This window comes from Loxodonta africana, chromosome 3 (assembly GCF_030014295.1).
Source record: "Loxodonta africana isolate mLoxAfr1 chromosome 3, mLoxAfr1.hap2, whole genome shotgun sequence".
Lineage (NCBI taxonomy): Eukaryota > Metazoa > Chordata > Mammalia > Proboscidea > Elephantidae > Loxodonta > Loxodonta africana.
Genome location: NC_087344.1, coordinates 51,723,471 through 51,739,607, shown reverse-complemented (window position 1 = coordinate 51,739,607; position 16,137 = coordinate 51,723,471). Strand labels below are relative to the sequence as shown.

Sequence of the window (16,137 nt, the reverse complement as noted above, 5' to 3'; positions counted from 1 at the left end):
ACACAGTGGCTGCAACAGTGGGCTCAAGCACAGCAACTATTATGAGGATGGCACAGGACCAGGCAGCGTTTCGTTCTGTTGTACATAGGGTCGCTGTGAGTCTGAACCGACTCCATGGCACCTGACAACAACATATATAATTGTAAAAAATAAATCACACATGTGACCAAATCATACTCTTCTTTAGGTGTGTGTGTGTGTGTGTGTGTGTGTGTTTGACCCTTTCTTTGCTGCTTGGCTTCTTCCTCCTGCCTGCCATACCTATGCTAACAATCAAGTGTGAACCTCTCTGCTTTTTTCTCCACGGTCATATAATCATAAAGTAATACACATACGCGGTGGAGGGGGGATGAGGTCACTGTGGCCATGTTGATGTCATATCCCACACACTATTTTGCATCTGGTCTTTCTGAGTCAGAAATACCTGTGGCAATCCCTCAAGTCAACTGGAATATTTCCCATTCATTCCGTTTAAAGAGTGGTAAGATATTCTAAGGTGTGGACTAGACAATAACGTATCCAAACACACCCTCTTGATAAACATTCACTTTGTTCCCAGTGTTTTTGCCACAATGTACAAGCAATAGTTGGGATTTTTAGCCAAGGTGTGCATCAGGACAATCTGGGGAGCTATAAAACATAGGGTCTTCAAAGTTGTGACCTTTCAGAAGCAGATTACCAGATCTTTCTATCAAAGTGCCTCTGGGTGGATTTGAACTGCCAACCTTTCAGTTAGTAGTTGATTATGTAACCATTCGCGCCACCCAGGGACTCCACTGGCTGTCTAACATTCCAGAATTTCTTTCGGCCACCTTACCTGGAGCCCACACCCTAGCCCCGACACTCCTTTCCCCAGGAACTGTCCACGAAGTGGCAGGAGACCACGGGTTTGGCCAACCTCCTGCTTAAGCCCAGTGGTTATTTATTCCTAATTCTGGAGAACGGAGTGAGTCAGGTGGCACAGTGCTTCCCAGAGTTGTAAATCCCCATGAGAAAGACCGGTCCTTGCTCCATGTCTGGGCCTGGAACCTCCTCCCAGTGTCAGCCCATGCGGCTGAGACCAACAGGTATGATCTGAGAGTTGCCGGGATGGTTTTTTCTCCCCTCTCCTTCCATTGCCTTCTCCCCAGTTCAACCTCTGGGTCTCAAAGGGTCCTCTGTTCCCTACCAGAATGTAGGAATTTAGACAGTATCTACACAGCAGTTGCCTGAGGAGAGGTTGGGGGATATCACATCACGCATCAAAAGCCACCATCGATTAAACATTTAATATGTGCCAGGCACTGTGCTACTAAGCATTTCAAGTGTGTTATTTCACTTAATCCCCAGGCAAGCTCTATGAGACAGGCACGATGATTCTGCCCATTTTACAGAGGAGGAAACTGAGGCTCAGAGAGGTTAAGTGCACAACTGGGAAGTACCAGTTCAGCATCCAACAGCTCAGCTCCAAGGCAGGTGGCTTTCCACTGTGACATGCTGCTTCTCCCAGGGATTGTGGGGTGTGAACTACCCTCAACTTTTCACCCCTGTCATGGATTGAATTGTGTCCCCCCAAAATGTCTGTCAGCTTGGCTAGGTCATGATTCCCTTGTATGATTGTGTAATTGTCTGCCATTTTACCATCTGCTGTGATTTTCCTATGTGTTGAAAATCCTATCATTATGATGTAATAAGATGGATTAGCGGCAGTTATATTGATGAGGTCTACAAGATTAGGTAGTGTCTTAAGCCAATCTCTTTTGAGATATAAAAGAGAGAGGAGAGCAGAGAGACAGGGAGACCTCAACCACCAAGAAACAGCGCCTGGAACAGAGCTCGTCCTTTGGATCTGAGGTTCCTGCCCTGAGATGCTCCCAGACCAAGGGAAGACAGATGACAACGACCTTCCTTCAGAGCTGACAGAGAGAGAAAGACTTCCCCTGGAGCCGGTGCCCTGAATTTGGACTTCTAGCCTACTCGACTGTGAGAGAACAAACTTGTCTTTGTTAAAGCCATCCACTTCTGGTATTTCTGTTATAGCAGCACTAGATGACTGAGACAACCCCCGAAACAGACCCTGGGGAGGGGAGAGGAGAGGGGCAGCATGCCTTGAGGTAGGTGAAATCAAGCTATGGGAAAATAACCTCTTCCACTCCTCCCCATCATGCCTTGGTCTTCCTGTAGTCCTGCTCCACCAGGGCTCCATATACATATTTTAAAAAACAAACAAACAAATTCATTGCCATCAAATCAATGCCAGCTTATGGTGACCCCACGTGTTACAGAGTAGAGCTACTCCAAAAGTTTTTCTTGGCTGTGATCTTTACGGAAGCAGATTGATAGGTATTCCTTTCATGGCACCGCTGGGTAGGTTCAAATCATCAATCTTTAGATTAGTAGTAAAGTGCAAAGAATTTGTGCTGCCCAGGGACTATTATTTAATATACCTATATGTATAAAAAATATACCACAATTTAAAAATCAGCTGACAAAAAAAAAGAAAAACCTAGGCATGTTAGAAACATTAGGAGTCAATCCCAGAGACTCCAAGTAAGCCTCAGCGAGGAAGGGGACCAACTTGAGTGTGTTTGTGTTTGCACCTCTGACAAGAGTAAGCAGATGGGAGGAGGCCAGGCCGATGGACTGATTTCCGGGTGCTGAGCAGTGGGGCCACCTAGGCTTTTATGGGGCACCTGTGGTCTCCCTGTGGGCAGGAAGGAGGTTGCTGCTAAGAGCCAGCAGCAGGTTTCCACATGCTCCACAGACTGTGGCTTCTGCCATTGCCACACTCCGCAGTGCAACCTTCCGGCCCCAGCCCTGACCCTGGCCCTGCCCTGCCTGCTGACTTGGCTCTGGCAGCCTGGCATTTTACCCAGGGCTTGCTTTGATCAGTGCACTACCCATGGGAGCCCTAACTCATCCCATAGCCAAGATGGGGCAAACCCACAGCCTTATGCACATTGGGGCTTGTGCAGTTGACCTTTCAGCCCCAAATTCCTGGGGGAGCAGGTCAGCCAGTGCTTCAGCTGCAGGAAGCTCCTCTCTCTTTGCTGTCTTGTTCAAACCCCAAGAAAAGCCATAGTTAGATCCAAACCATTTGTTTCTGTTGATTTATTAGCCCGTGATGGAAACACAGCTGGACCCACACAGAACACACATGTCACCGACAGGCTTCTGAAGAAAACCAAGCCAATCCCCACCCCCACCCTCGCTACACTTGGAGAGGTTCACGGCCCCAGAGCTGTGAGCTGACTCAGTAGATGTGGCCCCTCTAGACCCCCTCTCCTGCGGCACAACGGGATATGGAAATATTGACCAGAGGTCAACAGAAGGTCTAGACCAATTCAGCCAGATCCCCCTCCCCCAGATAGAGGTCCCAGGGCCAGTGAAGCATCTTTCTCCAGAAGGCAGGATCAACAGGGTCATCCCTGTACATGATGGACGTTCTTCACCCTCGCAGCCAATCTCCAGGAATTCCCCATATACTTTCATCTCCAAGAAATTTCAGGTTTTTGGACAAAGTCAGATTTCTGAATGTCAGATGAGGGGACACGTATCATTCTTTTGGCACATATCTGAGAAGCACCTACTATGTGGAAGCTGGGTGCTGGGCAGGGAATGGATCTCAGTATCTGGTCAGGAGCTTGGGAGTTGAAAGGATGGTCCCACCTTGACAGAAACAGGCCCAGCTCCTTCCCCAGGGCTGAGGCTTTGGAAAGGCTCTCTCCCATCCTGTGTAGAATGATATAGCTTTAGGACTCTCTCCTGGCAGAGCAGGAAGCAATCAGACCAAAGCAGAATCCTGGGTTCTTCCTCCATGAGGACGCATGGGCCAAGATGACAGATGAGATACATGGATGTTTCTGGACCCCAAAGTGAATTTGCCCCCAAATGGAGGATTTGAAGATGGGGAAAAGGGAAGTTCAGGGGAGTCCCCATGGGTCACACTGATCCAAATGAGAAAAAAAAAAACCACAAGAAATGAGGCCCTTCTTCTTGGAAGGTCAAGAGAACTCAAGTCTGAGAAACAAATGGGTGTCAAGTAAGGTGTGGAAAGTTCTAGGGAAAAGACTTCTGAGAGGGACAAATCACCCTCAGCATTCCAGCTGGAGCCTTGAGCTCTCTTGATGCTTTAGTTCAGGGGCTTGTCTCAGTCTCCATCACCTGGACCAATGCCCTATGCCAGGGGGAGAGGATGCTGGGAGGGGCCGGGCTCAGGGCACCATGTTCCACCACTTGAAGGGGAAGGGCTGCCGGCGCACGTTGGTGCCACAGTGCACCTCCCCGTGCAGCATGTGGTACGGAGTGAAGTCGTCAATGAAGGTGCAGTGCAGGCCCAGTGGCTCCAGCAGAGACCGCACCCTCTCCTCCAGGCAGCAGCAACCATTGATGATGGGCCCGAAGGGCTTGGGGATGCCCAGGTACTTGCCCAGCACCAGCATGTTCACCTGTAATCCGGAGAAGAGGCAGTACTTTATGATCAGGCTCCCATCTCCAACACCCCCACTCTACCTGTCAGGACCTAGAGCTCTACGGCTGTTTTTGCGAAGCCTTGAAAATAGCTACTCACCCTTTCATGTGGAGTGGAAAGAGAACTTGGGCTAGTAAGATCTCTTTAGCCACTATGAATGCTTTTGGGAGCATCTACAGAGCTCACAATGACAACTTCCCTGATAACTGCTCTCTTGGTTAGTGGGTTGTGGTAGCTCTCACGTTTGTGCTACAGAAGCCAAATTCCTGGGCTATAGCTGATTGGACCTGGATATACATCTGACCCACACTGGACCTGTCAGATTCTCTCTCCTAGGTATTTGTAGTTGACATTGTGGGAGAGTCTAGTCAGTCTCTGCCTATGTCTGTATCGATAATGGATGGTCCTATTCATATTCTTCTCTAGGGACAGAGAAGCAATGGAAGCTAAGGTGGAGAGAGACTGACAGACATCCCTGCCCTTGGGTTTCACAGCATCCTTATATCCTGATGTCTCCCTCTCTGGCTAAGCAAACTTGAGTGGTCCTCTGTTCCTTGAAAGCACAGGATCCTGGACAAATGCACAGCTTCTAGGGGCACAGACATAACCGCAAGGCTGCCTTAAACATGAAGGAAGAAAGAGAAGTGACGAGGCATTGATGCAATCGGGGAAATCAAGGGGGGCCAAAAGTTAGCCAAAAAGGAAAGGAAAAGGCCAGGGATGAAGCAATAGAGGTATGGGCAGCCTCCCTGCAAGGCTCTGAAGATGGGTGAGTTGCATTCTTCAGAGGATGTGGGTGGGACATAGAGCAGCGCAACTCAGTGTGGTCCTCAGATGAGCATCGGGGCCACCCACATGCTTGTTAGAAAGGCAGCAGCATCTCAGGCCCTACCCCAGACCTGCTGACCCAGAACCCTGGGGTGGGGCCCCCAGCTATACAGGCGATTTGGATGCCTACTCAAGCTTTAGAAGCACCAGAGGCAAAGCCCACAAGGCTCACTCAATTCAAGGACACTTCTTCCATGAAGTCTTCTCAGGTCTCCAGTCCTACCTCTTAAGCTAGAAGTGCTTTGTCCCGCCTCTGAAGTTCCATATCACTTTATCACAGTGCCGGATTACCCAATAAGCCAGGTAAGCACAGGCTTACTTGTGCTTACTTACTAATCCATAGTGAACAATTTCACATTTTTTTCACCACATCAAAGATTCAGCTTCTAGGTACGGCTGGCATCTGTCTCTCTCCCAGTCCCACAGCTGCTTCCTACAGAATCAAAACCTCTTTTCAAATTTACAATCCCTAACAGGGACAGAGTATCCAGTAAGTAAGGTAAGCACAGGCTTACTTGTGCTTACTAATCTGTAGTGAAGAGTTTCACTTGAAACTCCACATGAAACTGTTCACTACAGATTAGTAAGTAAGCACAAGTAAGCCCGTGCTTACCTTGCTTATTGAGTAATCTGTCCCTGCTTTATCATACTAAACAAAATATTAGGACAGGCTTTCATTGAGGTGAAGAGAGTTTCCCCTTACCAGATCAGACTGGAAGCCCTTTGAGAACAACGACAAGTCTTAATCATCTCTGTCCCCCACAGGCACCCTCAATAAGTGTGGAATGGATGAGCAGCCATGATTCATGAGAAAGAGAGCAGGATGGGTATTGGAGCTCCCAGTTCACACTGTGCACTTTACACACAACCTCATGCAATCATTCGTTCCCTCCACGAATATCACGTGGGTCCCTGGGAGGAGAGAAGGGCCCTTCCCTGATGGCCCTTGATTGAGGTCATGACCAATGAGTATTCCGCGGTGACCATAATGGGATCTCTGATCTCCCGCCACCCCACCTGCAGCCACAATCTCAGACATGCGTGAGACCAAATATCTTGCCCCTCTGAGGAGTGAAGGCATGGAGCCCAACATTAAGTCCTGGATGGTGGAGTACTGCTGGGTACCTCCTCCACCCACACCTCACCAAGTCAGGGAAGAAGGCCACCGCCTTTCTCTTCTCCGTCTTGAAGAGTTGGGGGATGTCGATGATGTCGCGGTCAGCCAAGCCCAGCTCCCGCTTCAGCACCTCGCGGTTCCAGTCGATGCAGCTCTGTGAGGGAGAGGCAGAGTTGGGGGACACCTGGCCAGTGTGTGGTGTGGGGACCCAAAGGCTCAAGTCTGGTTGAGAAGCAGGAAATGTTCAGGCATCCATAGATTAACTGTCCAAGCAAACCTTATCTTTGTGCCTTTCATTAAAATCTGTCTGTGTCCCATCCCCTCAGTCCTAGCCCTCCAGCCTGGCTAAAAATTAGGTTGGTCCAGGGCTCCATCCTTGACCCTCTCCCCTTCTCTAGATTTCTCACCCCTTAGGGGGTCTCATTCAGTTGAAAGGCTTAAAACACCTTGTATTCACTGACCACTCACAAATTTCTCTCTCTGGCCCAGCCTCCTTCTTGAGCTCCAGACTTGTAACTATGACCACCGACTCTGCATCTTTACTTGGATGTCTAATAGGCACATCAAACGAAATGTGTCCAAAGAAAAACCCTTTATTAAACTCTTCTCCAGTTACCCAGCTTGAGGTGCCATCTGTTTCCTGCTGGGACCTACTGCCACCGCCCCCTTCCTCCCATCCAATGATATATTCTCAACACAGCAAGCAGAGGGGCAGTTTTCAATCATACGTAAAAGCAGGTCCCTTCTCAGAGCCCTCCAAGGGCCTAGCATCTCACTCAGAGTCACAGCCAAAGTCCTGGCAATGGTCCTCAAGGCTTCACGCGTTCTGGCCTCTCCTCACTCCACTTCAGCCTTCTGGCTTGTCCTCAAACACTCCAGGCCTGTGTGTTCCACTTCAGGCCTCAGGGCCATCACCTATGCTGTTCCCTCTGCCTGGAATGCGTATCCTCTCACACACACACGATTCCCCCTCTCTGGGCCTGTACCAGCCTGAGCTTCCATGAGTCTGTGAGCCTTAGACTTCCACCCCCAGCTGTGTCCCCAACCACACCTACCCGATACCTATAAACCACTTGAATTTGTACCTGCACAAACTTATTGTAGCTGATGAGTTTTCCATTGGAGAGGACCTGGTTGATTGACACAGTCTTGACCCGTCCATCGCCTGTGAACGGGAGAGAGACATGGGGGAGGGACAGGAAGTAAGCCAACAGTGAGCGCCACCTGCTCTGGGACGCAGGCAGGCCAAGGCCAATTTTGCAGCAACTGCCTGGCCGAGTCAGGAGCTCTTCTTTTCTGGGTGTTGGGGGCACTGCTCGACAGAGCTTGGCTTGGCCACTGTGCAAGTCTGGGTATGTGAGGAGTGGCAGGGTCAGGTTGCCACAGTACTGTGAACTTTAGACCTTCACTTGAGTTCACTGGAAATTTATAAGCACCTCAGGGGATTGGGTGATGGGGATTCCTGGTCCTCCGGCTAATGGGGGAGCTGAGTCAGTTGCTGCCTGCTCACCAGTGCCAGCCCTGGCTACCCAGTCTGGGAGTTGGACACCATCGGGCCCTGTCTCTGCCATCCAGTAAATGAGTGCATGGCAAAGGGGCTCCCCAGAGGCCCAGCTTTCCTTGCCTTCTTGATGGGGTGCCCATGGAGATGGGGCTGGACAAGGAAGGGAAGGTTAAAGCCAACAGCTCATAACCCTCATGGCTGCCATTTGCAAACATTCACTGTGCGCAGGCCCTGAGCTAAGAGCTCATCATTCAGCATCTCCTTTAACCCTCACTGTCAGCACACAAGGTATACGTTATTACCTCTGCTCTATGATGAGGAAGGAGCAGTGGTGGCTCGGTGGTAGAATTCTCACCTTCTATGTGGGAGACCCGGGTTTGATTCCCAGTCAATGCACCTCATGTGCAGCCATCACCTGTCTGTCAGTGAAGGTCTGCATGTTGCTATGATGCTGAACAGGCTTCAGCAGAGCTTCCAGACTAAAATGGGCTAGGAAGAAAGACCTGGCAATCTACTTTCAAAAACCAGTCAAAGAAAATCCTATAGATCACAACAGTCCCATCAGAAACCAATCACGGGGATGGCACAAGCCAGGCGGTGTTTTGTTCCGTTCCTCGTGCATGGGGTCATCATGAGTCAGGGGCTGACTCAACAGGAGCTCACAACAACAGATGAGAAAATTGAGACTCAGAGAGGTAAAATGACTTGCCCAAGGTCATACAGTTAGGAAGTTGGGGGCTTGTGATTCCAACTGAAGGCCCCAGGCTCAACAAAGAGCCCCAAGTCAAGACCAAGAGAAAGGAGAGGGCTCCCCTAATCCATGCCCACATCTGGGGGCTCCACATCTCCTTCTAGCCCACTTGAAGTCACAGTTGGGACTGAGTCTTAGCTCCATGGTGTTCTTGCTGAAGCCTCTGGGCCAGCAACTTCCCCTCTCTGAGCCTCGCATTCTTGGGGTGAATAAAAGGGGGTGATACAATGGCCCCCTCACAGGCTCTGTGAAGATCACACAGGATAATGTGCGTGAGGCACAAAGCACGGGGTCTGGCCTAATCAGGTGCGCTGGCCCCGTGGCTGCATGAGGCCATGGTCACCACCCTGATGCTGTGTAAGGGTACTGCAACCTCCATGCCCGGATGTGCTAGGTCCTTGGATTGGGGTTGGCGAGAGGCTCACCCCTACCATATTGCCCACGGAATGCATCCAGGTGCTGCCAGCCCAGGGCAGGGATGATCGCTGTCACGCCCCACCCTGAGATGCTGCTGAGGGACCCTGCGCCTAACTCCAGCCCTCCCCATGCCCAGGCTCCTGCTGGGGGTGGCCTGCGGCTGTGGTTGCTGGGCGGAGCCTCAGGCTCCAGGGGCTGAGAAGCAGGCATCCCAGGGAGGCAGGGAGAGGGCAGGAGGGTGACTGTTCAAGAACTGACTCCAGCCCCCCAATACACACTCTACTGATCTGTTGGACTTCACTTACAAATCACAAATCCCAGATTATTAAGAATTTCACGGAGCATTAAACCCCAAACGCAGGGCCCTTCTGAGCGTCCCCGGTGAGTGGCACTGGTGACGCGTCCTTGGAGCTGGCCACACCCCCCCGCCCCCATTGCCCTCCCTGTACTTCCTGCCTCAGATTTGCAGGCCTCCCAGGGGCTTTGGTAGTTGGGAAAGGGGGCAGGGTGTGCAGTGGCAGGAGTAGGGCGACCCACATTTAGGGCGATAGCCTGGCTTTAACATTTGCCATGACTTTTTCAAGTCACGGCTTGAGTTAGGTGAGGATAGGCCAGAAAGCTGTGGTGAAGGGTGGGGGCTGTTACCCACCGACAACCCCTTGGAACAGGAGAGCCCTGCCGTGGCCCCACTTCTGCTTTTCCTGGAAGAGTTTGAAACAGGCGCCAGGGCTGGCCAGCAGCAGCCGGAAGCCCTGTGTGGAGAGAACAGACCCGGCTGAGACCCCTGACTCACATGGCCCTCTGGGGCTCAACCCTGCTCTGTCAAACCCAGATGCTGGGCTGGTCAGGTCACTGGCTTCCTTACCTTCCCGTCGGGGGCAGGGACGAAGCTCAGAAACTCATCCACATGGCCCACGGCCAACCAGTCCACAAAGAGCTCCACTGGTGGCTGTACCCTCTGGGCGTGGAGGAAGTCCCGCACCACCTGAGTGACCCTGCGGCCTCTCGACCTGGGGTCCACAGGGTTAAAAAGAAAAAAAAAGTCAGGTGACTAAAAAGTCTGTGCAAAAGAAACATCCAAACTCCCAGAGGGACCAAATTGCTGGCTGAGGGCTGTGGGGACCATGGTCTCAGGGAACATCTACCTCAATTGGCATAACAGAGTTTATAAAGAAAATGTTCTACGTTTTACTGTGGTGAGTAGTGTCTGGGGTCTTAAAAGCCTGAAGAGCGGCCATCTAGGATACTCCACTGGTCTCACCCCTTCGGGAGCAAGGAAGAATGAAGAAAACTAAAGATATAAGAGAAAGATGAGTCCAAAGGACTAATGGACCACAACTACCACAGCCTCCACCAGACTGAGTTCAGTACAACTAAATGGTGCCCAGCTACCACCACTGGCTGCTCTGACGGGGGTCACAATAGAGGGTCCTGGACAGAGCTGGATAAACATGTAGAACAAAATTCTAACCCTCCCAAAAAGGACCACACTTGCTGGCCTGATAGAGACTGAAGAAACCCTGAGAGTATGGCCCCTGACACCCTTTCAGCTCAGTAATGAGGCCACTCCTGAGGTTCACTCTTCAGCCAAAGATTGAACAGGCCCATGGAACAAAACAAGACTAAAGGGGCACACCAGCCCTGGGGCGGGGACTGAAAAGTTGGAGAGAACAGGAAAGCTAGTAATAGGGAACCCAGGGTTGAGAAGGGAGAGTGTTGACATGTCATGGGGTTGTTAACCAACGTCGTAGAACAATGTGTGTACTGTTTGATAAGAAACTAGTTTGTTCTGTAAACCTTCATCTAAAGTTCAATAAAAAAAAAGTCTATGCAGAAATTAAATGAAGAGAGTTTAAGATGTTTAATACAAAAACATGTATTAAAAAATAAATTAATTAAATTATATATATGTTACATCCTTGAAAGTCCTACAGATCACAGTTCTACTCTGCGCATGTTAGGTTGCCACAAGTCAGAATCGACTCGCTGGCACCTAACTATATATATATATATGTATATATATGAGTCGGTTCCGACTCATAGCGACCCAGTGCACAACAGAAGGAAACACTGCCCGGTCCTGCGCCATCCTTACAATCGTCGTTATGCTTGAGCTCATTGTTGCAGCCACTGTGTCAATCCACCTCATTGAGGGTCTCCCTCTTTTCCGCTGACCCTGTACTCTGCCAAGCATGATGTCCTTCTCCAGGGACTGATCCCTCCTGACAACATGTCCAAAGTATGTAAGACGCAGTCTCGCCATCCTTGCCTCTAAGGAGCATTCTGGCCGCACTTCTTCCAAGACAGATTTGTTCATTCTTTTGGCAGTCCATGGTATATTCAATATTCTTCGCCAACACCACAATTCAAAGATGTCAACTCTTCTTCGGTCTTCCTTATTCATTGTCCAGCTTTTGCATGCAATATATATATGTATGTATATTTTTGTGTTTTATATATATATATGGAAACCCTGGTGGCATAGTAAAGAGCTATGCCTGCTAACCAAAAGGTTGGCAGTTTGAATCCACTAGGTGCTCCTCAGAAACTCTATGTGGCAGTTCTACTCTGTCCTATAGGGTCGCTATGAGTTGGAATCAACTAGACGGCAATGGGTTTTTTTTTTTTGGTATATATATGTATGTATGTATAATTACACGCAGGTGAGTTCTCAGGGAGGCAGACACAGGACATGTCCATCAAGCCGGGGCAATGACCCACTGAGTCCCATCAGACAGGTGAATCCTCAGAATTGTCCTCACCTTTTCCAGGAGACTGATTTCACTCCCACATACAATCCCTTGGGGCTGGGCAGTTCTTCCCCGAGTTTAGTTTAATTCCTCTTGCTGCAGCCTCACCTCTTTGGACATCAGTGGGGAGAGAAGTGTGCAGGATCACTCCAGAGGGGCCCCACAGCCCCGGAATTTTATGTTTCTGAATTTAAACTCCCTTCCTCGTTTACCTTCTGGAAAAGTATCTAATGGCATGGCCCACATTTCCCCTTTCTGCGGGATCATGTATTCGATGTCAGTTAAACCCCTCCAAAGCTTGACTCTTGATTTGTTTATTATTTGACCTTAAATCTGTTCTAACAGCTTGGTTGAATTTGGTTGGCTCTGTTTCTTGGCCTATTCCACAGCAAATAACATAACAATATAATTCCCTTTCTTTTCCATCAGTGTCCCTGTGTCACATGTTGAATAACACATAATTCATTCCTCTTTCTGTGTTACTTTTTATGTACTTTTATTATACTTTTTACGCCTTTTACTTTCCTTCTGCTTTCAGGAAACAATCTGATATTAGTCATTCACATTGTAGTATGAACAAGCTTTGACTTAAATGTCATTTCTCCCAGAGCTGTTGAGACTTGCAGCTATGATTGCTAATTGATAGACTTTGTTATTAGCAACATCTATTTATTTTCAGAACCAGGAGGCCTGAGTCTAGTCATAGGTTTGCTCTCTGCATGACCTTCACCGTCTCACTCCTTCTCTCTGGGCCCACTGTAAGATGAAAAGTTGAACTGCATGGTCTCTCAGGTCTCTGTTACTTTGGGTTTCTCGAACTCCCTTAGGCAAGTGTGGACAAGTGCCTGGTGAATAGTTCCTCCCCTCCCCCCACATTCAGGGGGAGGGGTGTAGTGGTCCCTCACCCTCAGCCTCCATGGCTGCCCCCACCCTCAGCTTCCATCCCAGGAGAGCTTCTCCTGCTCCTCTCTCACCCAGGCAGGTTGCCCCCAATGAGGATCCTCCCCAAGGGGTACTCTTTTCCGTTTGCCACCACCGGGGGGCTGACCTCCAGGTTCCCGAAAGAGTCCAGCCCACTCACAGACTTGTCTCGTGGCTCCCGAGTCACATAGCCAAAATCTGGACCCTGGTGGGAGAGCTGAGTCAGGCTGAAGTTCGAACCAGGAAGAGCATGAACCAACTTGCTGATCTCCTTAAAGACAGGGTAGGGGACAGCCTACCCATTTTTCAGATAGGGAAACTGAGTCAATATTTCATACATGCTCCAGGGGTCAAAGTTGGGAAGTGCTCAGACACTGCTGCCTTAGTAGGACAGCATTATTCTCCAAGGTCACTAGGAGACAGCAGGAAGGCTCTGGTTGGCCCTGCACTCCCTGTTAAACTCAGAGCCCAAGGGCATGGCCTCACCAGCCTCATGCCCTTACCCTCTGCACTGCCTTCCTGCCACATCCAGCACAAGGGCAGTTATCTGTTTGCTCTAGAGTGGCCTGTCCCTGGGGCCAAGACTCTGGTAAGGCCCCTCTGAGCCTCAGTCTTCCAACTCTAGAAGAGGGGATAACTCCCTAGGACTACCTCCTAGAAGAACTTAGCCAATGTCAAGGGCCAGCTAAGAGCTCCTAACACCTGTGTGGTCCCAGCAGGGATTTGAAGGGGCCTCTGTCCTCTATGGCACCAAGGGAGTCTCCCCTCTTTCCTCAAAAGGATCCTGGTAGGCATCATCACCTTCACTGTTCTCGTTATTATTACCAATAATAACAGCAGCTAACAGTGTTGTGTGCTCCCTCTGTGGCAGGCAGTGATCTTATTAAAGACTTACCAACATCCTATGAGGCTGGGGCTAAAATATCACTTTCACGAATGAGGAAACTGAGGATCAGAGAGGGGAAGCGACTCATGCAAGGTCACACAGCATGTAAGCAGCAGAGCCAGGTTGTTCCAACCTCAAAGCCCGTGTTCTTAACAACTGCACTGTCCCACCTCCCCTATCTAGGGCTGCCAGATTTAGCAAATACAAATAAGGAAGACCGGTTAATTCTGAATTTCAGATAAACAACAATATTTTTTAGTATAAATACGCCCCACAAAGTTATTTGTTGCTTATCTGATGTCCTGTATTTTATCTGGCAAGCCTATCCCCATCCCTATCCCCAGTGTTGGACCCTGTGTTCCACACCCTGTTGTGCCTCTCGGGATAATGGCCTCTCAGCCCTCATGGCTGGGCAGTGGCTGGGACCACTCACCAGGATTCGTTTGTAAGGGAAGTCCTGCAGTTCTCCATTCCTCGGGGAGTCAAACACCACCGGGAAGGTCTTGTGTGGCGCCTGAACGTAGCCCAGCTCCATCTCATCCTGCGAATGGGGAGAAAGACGTCAGCTGTCAACAGTCAGCAACTTTGCTTGCTGGCTCACACTTGGCACTTTGGGGAAGACCATTCCCATGAGTTCTCTGTCTCAGGCCTGGGTCACCAGGGTCACGATGCCTGCTGGGCAGAGCAGTGGTTAGAGGCCCAGAGAGGGTGTGCACTGGCCTAGGGTCACCCAGTAAAGCAGACGTAGGGAGTGGACAAGGACATGGATGTGTCTTTGGGGGTGATCCTGTGCTGGGCCAGGGAGGGGTGGACACAGAGAGCTGCTCAGTGGCCCAACATGGACAAGTCAGGCCAGCTGGTCATCAGCTGACACCTCTGGAGTCCACACAAGGTCTTGATGGGTTGATGGCTAGACAGGGCTGAGGGGACCTGAGGGGGTGCAGATTGCTTCCTTCTCAGACCCACAGACACACCCAGGTCCATGCGGCCTCTTTGGTTCTAGAGGCCAAGATGGCCCAGCGTTGCTGAACTACACATCCAACAAGAAGCTCACTTACTGTGTGCCTGGCCCAGCCTGAAATGCCACTTTTTGTGTGTTTATTTTTAAGAATAGTTTATTTTTATTATTTTTGTTGTTGAGAATATATACAGCAGAACACATATCGACTCAACAGTTTCTCCATGTACAATTCAGTGACCCTGATTATATTCTTCTAGTTGTGCAACCGTTCTCACCCTCCCCTTCTGAGTTGTTCCTCCCCCATTAACATAAACTCACTGCCCCTTAAGTTTCCTATCTAATCTTTCGAGTTGCTACTGTCAATTTGATCCCGTATAGACAGATCTTAAAAGAGCACAATGCTCAAGGCAGATATTCCTTACTAGTTAAGCTAAACTATCGTTTGGTTTTAAGAAGATTTTAGGGGCTATTTTTGGTTTCAGGTTTAAAGATGATCTCAGGGCGATCTGGCCCTAAGCTCTTTATAAATGGTAACTCCCTTAATCACGTGACCCCCTATTCAGGAGGAACTATTCCAAAATAAACTCATTGCCATCAGGTTGATTCCAACTCATAATGACTGCATAGGACGTAGTAGAACTGCCCCATAGAGTTTCGAAGATTTTATGGAAGCAGACTGCTAACTACCCCACATTACAGATGAGGAAAGTGAGGAACAGAGAGGTCTAGTTACTCGTCCAAAGATACACGGCTGGTCAGTGGATCTAAACCAGTCCATCTAGGTCCAGAGTCCTGCCCTGACCCCCTCACTGTACTAACCTCCAGTCAAAATGAAAGTTCCTGAGCTCAGCATTCAAGGTCTCCCAACCTCAGCTCTTGCCCTTTGCAGAACCTCTGTCCTGGCCAGACAGAACACGTGACGTTCAGTCTCGTGCCTCCTACCTCTGGGCCTTTGTACACGCTAGCCGTCTGCCGGGATCACCTTCATGTACAGCCTGGTGGGGGAAGCTTGAGTCCCAGCACTGCCCTGACAGCTCTGTGGCCCCAGGCATTTGCAACTCCCCAAGAGCTCATTTATTATGGGGGTGAATGTATTTATAAAAAAAGAACAATTGACATCTAGTTGATTTCAACTCATGGTAACCCCATGTGTGTCCAAGCAGAACTGTGTTCCACAGGGTTTTCAAAGGCTGATTTTTTTTTTTTTTTGGAAGTAGATAGCCAGGCTTCCAAAGCTCCTCTGGGTGGACTCAAACCTCGAGCCTTTGGGTTAGCAGCCAACCATGTTAAATGCTTGCACCACCCAGGAACTCTAGGGGTAATTTAAGAAGATGAAATGAGAAATGACATACACATGGCCCTCAGTAAGCCCCTGATAAAGAGTAGAAATCATTATCAGTGTACCCGTAAAATCTGGTCAGCTAGAGGCCCCCTTCTCCAGAGGGCCTCCCCAGTCCTCCAGACAGAGGTGATGCCTCCTTCAAGCTCCACTGGCGCTCTGCCCACCCCTGTTCCATCTTAGAGTGCGTGAACGGGGGTTTTGTCACAGTCA

At 49.7% G+C, this 16,137-nt stretch overlaps 1 protein-coding gene across 1 annotated transcript in view; it reads right to left on the bottom strand.

Annotated features, from left to right (window-relative positions):
- Positions 1-3,011: 3,011 nt before the first annotated feature.
- The window catches only part of PADI3 (peptidyl arginine deiminase 3), a 39,601-nt gene continuing 26,475 nt past the window's right edge, over positions 3,012-16,137 (bottom strand). Inside the window, exons 10-16 of the mRNA XM_003413443.4 lie at positions 14,058-14,165; positions 12,792-12,943; positions 9,933-10,077; positions 9,717-9,819; positions 7,481-7,560; positions 6,424-6,549; positions 3,012-4,427 (exon numbers count right to left, since the gene is read on the bottom strand). Of these exons, the coding sequence (XP_003413491.1) occupies positions 4,194-4,427; positions 6,424-6,549; positions 7,481-7,560; positions 9,717-9,819; positions 9,933-10,077; positions 12,792-12,943; positions 14,058-14,165 (948 nt within the window). The 3' untranslated portion in view covers positions 3,012-4,193. The remainder of the gene's footprint in view (positions 4,428-6,423; positions 6,550-7,480; positions 7,561-9,716; positions 9,820-9,932; positions 10,078-12,791; positions 12,944-14,057; positions 14,166-16,137) is intronic.